Source organism: Ostrinia furnacalis, unplaced genomic scaffold (assembly GCF_004193835.3).
Source record: "Ostrinia furnacalis isolate ACB-3 unplaced genomic scaffold, ASM419383v2 OfSCF0817, whole genome shotgun sequence".
Taxonomy (NCBI): domain Eukaryota; kingdom Metazoa; phylum Arthropoda; class Insecta; order Lepidoptera; family Crambidae; genus Ostrinia; species Ostrinia furnacalis.
In genome coordinates, this window is record NW_021131056.1 from 147,797 (window position 1) to 156,593 (window position 8,797).

General features: G+C 35.5%; 1 protein-coding gene across 1 annotated transcript in view; it reads right to left on the bottom strand.

Annotated features, from left to right (window-relative positions):
• The window catches only part of LOC114350208 (5-oxoprolinase), a 44,304-nt gene extending 41,011 nt beyond the window's left edge, over positions 1–3,293 (bottom strand). The window contains exons 1-4 of the mRNA XM_028300915.1: positions 3,152–3,293; positions 1,931–2,107; positions 911–1,102; positions 197–485 (exon numbers count right to left, since the gene is read on the bottom strand). Of these exons, the coding sequence (XP_028156716.1) occupies positions 197–485; positions 911–1,102; positions 1,931–2,098 (649 nt within the window). The 5' untranslated portion in view covers positions 2,099–2,107; positions 3,152–3,293. The remainder of the gene's footprint in view (positions 1–196; positions 486–910; positions 1,103–1,930; positions 2,108–3,151) is intronic.
• Positions 3,294–8,797: the final 5,504 nt, after the last annotated feature.

Below are 8,797 nucleotides of genomic sequence, written 5' to 3' on the forward strand. Positions count from 1 at the left end.
TTTTTCCTCAGTCAACCCTTACGACATTAATGGAAAGAGTGAAAAGCTTTTATTGCAAAACGGGGACACTTCTAACATAAGGTGCCACACCATTTTCTAGACTAAATACATTGTAACGTAAAAATCGTGATATCAAACTACTAGTACTACCTGCTGTCAAATAGAAAAACTAATGAAAGTCAAAGTAAGTACTTGCCTATATCGCTCGCAATCTTCCCAATCCTCACTTCATGGTCATGATAGGTGTAGCTATGTGCGAGCACAACAGCAATACTCTCTATCCCTTTCGCTCTCAGCCTCTGCAGATCATTCCTCACAGCTTCCTCATCCAAGTCTTTGACTACCAGCATCTTCTCTCCAGTGGTCCCTGTGACCTGACGCCATTGTGCAGGTTTGTCCATTTGACAGCGGTCTTCTAGAGCTGGTATGACTCTACAGTCCACTTCGACGACCTCGGTGTATAGGACGCTTGGTCTTTTGATGTCCTGGAATCATAAAGTTTGACTGAGATATTGTAGGTCTGGTTGGGCGGTTTTCGTGTCGGATACTAGGGTTCGAATACACAAACAGTAAAAAAATAGAAATCAAAAGCTGTATCAATTTTGTACGCTAAAAGTCAGTTTGGATTTAGATTTACGTTTTTGAGTTATTATAATTACATATTGCATGAACCCAAGAGCTCATTATTTTCAAACTTTTTATGCCCAGTAAAAACGCGAATCACTCATAAATTTTGTATGGCTATGAGAAATATGACGTCACTAGTTCACGAACTTGACTATTTACTAAAAAAAAAAGCTGCTGAAAATCGTGTTATGCCTTAAACAAAATTTTCAGGGCTACATATAAGTGATTTTAATGTATCATGAGTATGAGCTAATAATCTGAATCAGTTTTCGATCACTCTTACCAACTGGAATATATGTGGCCTGGCCTGGTTGCCGATGAACAGTAGGTCCTTGAACCCCTTATTGATGACGAGCGCCATGTTGGCTCCTTTCCTCTCCAGTAATGCGTTGGTGGCCACAGTGGTGCCCATACGGATTGACTCTATCAGGGACGTGTTGACTTTGCCGTCTTTGTCTAATGCGTTGCCTGTTTCCTGTAATTGTGAGAGAAAGCGATTAGCATCAATCTGAATACACAGGTCATAAAATAAATGAGGTGACACATCATGGGATGTGCAGAGCCGGTACTGTCATTATTACCAATTCAATCAAATCTGATAAAGGCTAATGGTTGATCTCTGATAGTTATTAAGAAAAAAAGTAATAACATTAACTATCACTTTAAGAGCATATGTTATGATCATCATCATCATCATCAGGTCTCTGTTTATTTATTTATTTATTTGTAATAGGTATTGCAGAACACTAGAGGATTTGGACACTCCCCATGCTAGCAAGGTAGGTTAGGGAGGCCATAATGTTCGCATTTTTATCCCTTACTAGCTTTCCGCCCGCGGCTTCGCACGCGTGAAATTTCGTTTGTCACAGATCGTCATAAATTATAGCCTATATGTTATTCTGGATTATGAACAATAATACTGTAAAGTTGCATCAAAATCCGTTCAGTGGTTTTTGAGCCTATTCATTACAAACATACAAACATACAAAACTAGGTACAAATCTTTCCTCTTTATAATATTAGTATAGATTCGCTCTTCATTGACATCAACATGACATCAATGGGACAAGTGCGTTTTGGTATTTTGAACAGGTTGTTGTATTTCAAGTAAATAAACACACGCACCCTGCCAAAGTAGATACAGTATAACAATATCTAAGAAATAGGTTGGATATTATTTAGGCAGTTTATTATTTTAGTTTTACTAAATGAAAATTAAGGGGTTAACATTAAATAAATAAATTAAGTATACCGTTGAAGGAATTGCCTCAAAACTTATTAACCAATAAATTATATCATTTACCTCCTGGAGGATCCTCCTAATAGCCTCCCTCGGAGCATCATCATAGTTCTGTGGGTCCACAGACAGCAGCTTCATGACCCGCACCTTGCCGCTTGGACACCGAGCATACACGTCCGTAAACGTGCCTCCTCGGTCTATAGCGAACTGGAAACCTTTTGGTGGACTCATGGTTGTGACCTGTAAGGTAAATAATTTATTGTGTTAGGGAAAAATTGACACAATATTGAATTTACGGAAAAGATTTTTGTGAGTGTGTTTGTGGCTAGATTTTAATGCGGGATTTTTTTAATAATTACTGCATTCACAGCTGATTTAAAGTATAGATGCATTCTAGGTCTAAGACTGCATCTACAGTCTAGAAACTATACTCTAGGGTGGTACATACCTTCAGAAAGTATGAATATTGAATTCACTTTCTCCCCTTAAAGAGTTCAAAGTATTTATTTATAGAAAAGTACCTAGAGAATAATGAAGTAACCACAAGCGTAACCATCTTCTGGCCTAGGGGGTTGTTAGGTCAGAGGTGGAATTGTGTAAAGCTAAAGCAATCGTTATCATTTGACAGTTCATAATGTACGATTATTCTGTCAAACGCTTTGTTTAATTGACTTTATCGTATGTTATGAACTGTCAAATGATTACGATTGCTTTACACAATTCCACCTCAGATCGTTTGACTTATGCTCGTTTTCACCATCAATCCCTAATTCTTAAGTGACCTGTATGAAAAGTCCCCTCTCCCTAGGTATGCCCATGGAAGTAATATTCTCTAGATAAATTCAAATTTTTAAAGTCTAATTTAGAGTATGTGCCTACTTACCTATTGATAATTATTCCACTCTAATAATACACATTCATCAAATTTGGAGTTCAATGTTTGATCTCGTTATCAACATCTAAACAATGATTATTTGTTTTAGGATTGATAAACTGATAAGAGATAACAAATTTTAATTGGATATTATCAACCCTATTTGCAAATACATAAGGCTTAAATTAGGTTAGCCTTAGGAAAATGTATGTAGGTAGCTACCACAGCAGTATTTGTAGGCAAGTACAATAATTTAAATTGAAAATTTAATTAGGTACTTTCATCTACTTATCAACTTATTAAAGCCTTATCAATAACTGTTAAGATTCTTAAAATATTTTAGGTTTTTTGTGCTATTAAGCGTCCTAAGTCCTACCTGCATAAAACAAATTAATAAAATAAATGCTTACCTTAAAACAGACTTGATTGAGATTGAAGATAGACGAAAACTAGAACTACAAAATAAAGTTTGTAATTTTGGCAAAGTTTACTTCGAAAACAAAGTCACGAATCAAGAAATCAAAATATTGCTAGACGAGAAAGCAAAATATATACTGCAATGCAACGTGACAAAAAGAGACAAAACACTTACAAAAGATAGAATGAGTGATTGTATTATATCCATTCATTATTCATTCATTACTATATACGTTCATTCTTTTATCACAAATAACTACGTTCATAAAAAATCATTTCTTTTAAAAGGTAAATCCATTCTTTTAACGTATTATTATTTTGTAAAAAAAATATGATTGACATTTTTTTATAGAATTATTGTTTGCAAATGTTTAATCTTACTGAATTTTAATATTTTTAATTAGTTACTTAAAAAACATCAATGTTAAAAAAATATTTAGCAATTTATGAACGCACCTTGTAAACAAACATAACCTCACTTTTTAGCGAACTGTCAACGCTGTCAACCAAAGAGCATAAAAGAGTAAGAGACGGCACTCCATAGATATTTTTTGAGCTCACGCACACATATGCATTTTAGAGAACGACCCGCAAATCTTTACCAACCGCACAAACTACAGGCGGAGCTACCAACATAATGCCTTATTTTCTGACAGTATTAGTGACGTTCGTAATAACTTATCGATTATCGATACTTTGCTAGGGTTGTAATTGCATATCGATATCTAGTATAGGAACCTTCAATATTTTAATGATTACTATTTTTATTTTATACTATGTGTAAGTAAAACGAAGTTTTGTAACGTAAATTATTTATTTCGAAATAAAATAGGTATATTACAATAAGTATTGAACATGACATAGCAGTTGTAGGCATGAGGAATTATTGAAAATTATAACAAAGTACAGAAATGATAATTTTGTAAACTTTTATTTTCACAACTTTTTCTAAGAAAAAATAGGATTTTTATTTATAAACATCTTTAATTTTCTTATCAGCTGATCGAACCTCAGCCCTAAGATTACTTTTCAATGCTTTGTTGCTGTGCTTTTTTACTTTTGTCAGCAAAATTGTTTTCACTTTTTATGAAGCTGTCATTAATGATTTTACAACTTTTTCTTAGAAAAAGGTAACTTAATATTTTAAACATCTTATCATAAATTTGTTCGTATCCGCACGGTCAAATCGCATTAATATAAAATGTACAGAAACCTAGAATGTTGTACATATAAGTTCATTTTGACCTGACTGCAGACTGCAGAACGCATCCAGGGTGGCATTCTTTAGTTTGAGGGAAGGCATATTTTAGAAGGTAAATAATTAGTTTGTACACTTACCATGAGTAATGGGTTTATAGGTCATATGTTCTGGTGCATTGGAAGTAGAAGGAAGAGGTTCAAAAGTTGTTTTCGCAGAAATACCAGAATCTGGTATATCCACAGCTCCCAAACATGTTGAATTTAGTTGTTTGGTTGTAGTTGTAAGGGGAACTGAAAGCAGATAATGAAATGTGAATTGGGTAATAAAATGTCATGTTCTTACCCAACTTTAGGGTACAATCAGTCTAGTACATGTCTTGCTCACATTAAAAATTACTAGCTTATAAATATTATTAAACTAGCTGACCTGGCTAATTAATGTAGATTGCCTAAAATTTTTCAAATTGGTCCGGTACTTTTTTTGAAGAATTTGTATTACACAAATTACTAAAGTCCCTCTAACTCAACGCCTCATTCTAAGCTAAATTGTGTTATGAGTGGGTTTACTACAATATTCAAGCTGTGGGGTTCTAACCCGCACTTTAGGCTATCTTGGCTTCGAGTTACGGAGCCGATCAAATACAAACAAACAATTAAATATTTCTTTTTTATATTATTAGTATAATTTTAGATAAACATACCTCGTTCAACTGGATTTGACTTCTTTGGAATGCAATATGAATGATCATAAAGAACTGTAACAAAGTATAGATATAATTAATAATTAAAATTATACAGGGTGTCCCGTAATGTAACGTCAAGCCGGAACTGGGTGTTGAGGCAAGTTGTGCTGGTTATCAGAAAAATATAAAAAAAAATCTATGTGGCATATTTTAAAAATAATAGGCATTTAAAAAAAATCAAAAATTTCTCCTCCAGGTGACGGTCCTTTTGCTCGTGTTGCCACAAATCTTCACTTTTTCCAAATTTTTTTTTTGTTATGTAACCCTGAATAATGCTTCTCTAAATTGTTATCAAAATTACAAAACCAGCTGCTCCAGCTTGGATGAAAAAAATACATTCTTCTCAAAAAAATTTTCAAAATAAAAATTTTGCCTAGTTTAAACTGACTGTACTGAAAAAAAAATGTACTACGCGAGTGTGGCAAGTGACGTCATAATTTGGCGCATTTAATAAGGATTCCAAAGTGGTATAACACTTGGTAAATTTATTGCTATAATTGTCGACAATTTTTGGATTTTTGGAAATAGTCCCGTTTTTAACTTTATTTACCTTGGTTAAAAATTATTATTCTAATGTGCCCAAAATTCAAGTTTAGGAGAGAGGTAGGTGGGATGTTTGTGAATGGAGTGGTTGGGATGGAGAGGGTAGAGGTTGTGAGGATGGGGACCTTGTGATGTCAGCATAAGACCTACGAGTTGCTGGGTACATGGCCGAAGCCTCAGCGTAGGAGATGTTGTCTTGTGACATAGCTATTTTTATTGCTTTCTGTCTGGAGTGCTCTGGACAGGATTTGTTAAGAGCGAAGTGGGGTCCTGTGCAGTGAATGCATGTGGCCTTTTCTTCAGTAACATCACAGTTATCCGCTGAGTGGGGTTGCGTGCAACGAAAACATCTTGCCTTCGACCTGCACTGAGCTTTGACATGGCCAAAGCGGCAGCAGTTTAGGCACTGAATAGTAGGAAGCTGATAAGTCTCAACAGGGATTGAGTTATGGAAGAGAAAAACTCGTTTTGGCAAGACCTGTCCTTTAAACGTCACAACCACCGATTGAGTGGGGACCCAGGACGCCTGTCCGTCTGTGGTCACTTTCCTGTTTAGACGACGAGCTTTAAGCAGGATGCCACAACCATCAGGGATTGTCAATGACTCCGCGAGTTCTTCCATTGGAAGATCTGAGGGGATTTGTTTAATGAGACCCATACGGGTCACGTTGTACGTCGGGATTGTTGCTGAGTATTTGCAAAGGGATAGAATCTCACTACTCAAAAATTTGTTGGCAGAACTGGCAGAGGTGAACTCAACAGATATTCTGTTTCTCCCTATTTTCTTGATACCATCATTAATCACGTCCTTAATTTTGTTATTGACCAAGAATTTTCCGAACCTAATTGGCTGGATGAAAGTTGGAGCATTAGGCTCGGATTCAATGCGCGATACGTGGACAATAAAAGGGCCTTTGTCAAGGTCACTGTAGACTTTTGGTGCGATAACAAGAGATGGGTGCGTGTACACCGGTTGGCTGCTTGGAGATGACATTGCAGCAGAAGGGTTGTTGGATCTCTTTGCGGGTTCAGAAGGAACCTCCGAATCCAGGCGGCGTTTTGTTGCGGCTTGGGAAAACAGCGGTTGAGAGATGTCCATTGTACAGGAGGCCGGGTCCGGAGGATCCGGGGGATCGGGAGGAGTTAATTCCATTCTACTTACGGTTTTACCAGATAAATCCGTCACCTGTTATTATTAATTAAAATAACTAAGCTTAAAATTGATTGTTTTTGAGATAAACTACGTTAGAATTTGATTTTTCCACTTAGACACCTGAAACACGTGTTGCCACTGACACATGCGGCGAGCGACCCCTATTAGAAACTTACCGGTCAGAATCCAGAGGAAACCTACTCAAAAGTAAGGGTGATCCACCACGACTTCGCCTCTTATTACAAATAACGCACTTCTTGTTGTTTCTACTCTCCATTATCAGTAGAAGCCTAAAATGAAATAGGTATTAATTAAACAAAGCCTATAATTTCTCTCCAACCAGTGTCAATGCCCTGGTTCATGCATTTACCAGTTTTGAAAGTACAGTAGAACGCCGATTATCCGAACGCCGATTAACCGAATCGCCAATTATCCGAATCGGTCCTAAGCGTAATATAAAAAAAAAAAAAATAAAACCAAGTAATTTTTGACTTTTTTGTTGGAATTCGGATATATTTCAATTGAGCGTTATTGTAGCAGTTCTACAGTAACGCCAAATGAAACATATCTGTTTGTTAAACTAATTGAAGTTTAATCTATGTGTGACAGTTGGTTTTTCCCTATTACCCCAGTCTATGTCCGATTATCCGAATTTTCGATTATCCGAATCGACCCCGGTCCCAATTAATTCGGATAATCGGCGTTCTACTGTACATTTACATTTTCATCACATAGGGTTGTTTTTAATGAAAAATAGATTTGAAATAGATCTAATATTTCAAGTAAGTAGATAACATACCCATTAAACAGAAAAGTAAATAAGAGTTTAAACTTCTGTAGAAGTTGAAACACAGCTTATTTAAAAGAGTCTCTATCTCACAAAAAACATAACACTGAACAGCAAACTTTATCACGCCCGATACGGAGGAACTTAATCAACTCAACGTAAACGACAGAAAAGTTTATTTACAGTAATATTGCACCAAATCTGAGAAAATAACTTAACACGAATCAATTCGCCGGTTAAAAACTCGAACTCAATTGACAGACATTTTTTTTCATTTGTCTTCTTCTTCTTCTTCTTTTAATGGCGATGAACTTGTGTTTTTCGCCACAGGGCACACTGTTCCGCCAATGTCACGTGCGCAGCTTTAACACGGTGTAGGTATTTTGATAAATTTAAATTTTTTAAAAATATGCTAAGCAAAATACCTAAAACAAAGAGACATCACAAATAAGACAACACAATACATAAACATAACACATAAAAATAAACACAAATGTGGAGGTTTAGTTTTCTGCTAGCTCTTGCTTGTTACAAATTAATTTTGTTAATGTTAATAAATTTAACTAGAGATTTCAAAGTATGGGGATTAGTAAAGTTAAGGACACATTTAAGGTTAGTCGGAAAAGGGAAATTTTTGGGNTCATTGTCAACAGGAGTTTTCACGCTCAAACACTCTTCACAAATTAAACAAGAACTGTTCTGTAATAGTTTGGCAGCTAAATACCCGCTTACATATACTACTGGTTGGTTTTCAAGGCTACACAAATTTTCAATGGGCTGTTCTAAGTTTTCAGGGTCCGGGATAGACAACACAGGATAAAATTCAGTGTCTGTGGAATCTTGAACATTAATTTTTATTTCTGTTGTTTTTAAATTAGTTTTTAAAATGTCTTTATATTCCAGCATATGTTTATTGTTGTCTGCTTCACAATTAGCACTTCTGCTATGAGGCACTTTCAGCCCAGTAACCATGCTTGTTTTAAGCGCTGCAGTAAAGTGCGTGATAGTGGGATTTCTATTGGTTACACTGTGTTGCCTAATGATTCCAAATAAGTTTTCCAGAGAGTCTTGGTTAAACTGTCTAAGGTTCATATATTTAAACCCTTCATTCTTTAACTTTTCCCAAATATCGTTTAAGGATTTGATAGATATTTGATATCCCTTTACGCATTTAACATTTTTTAGTATCGTGTTTTCTGCTGTTATAAATTTT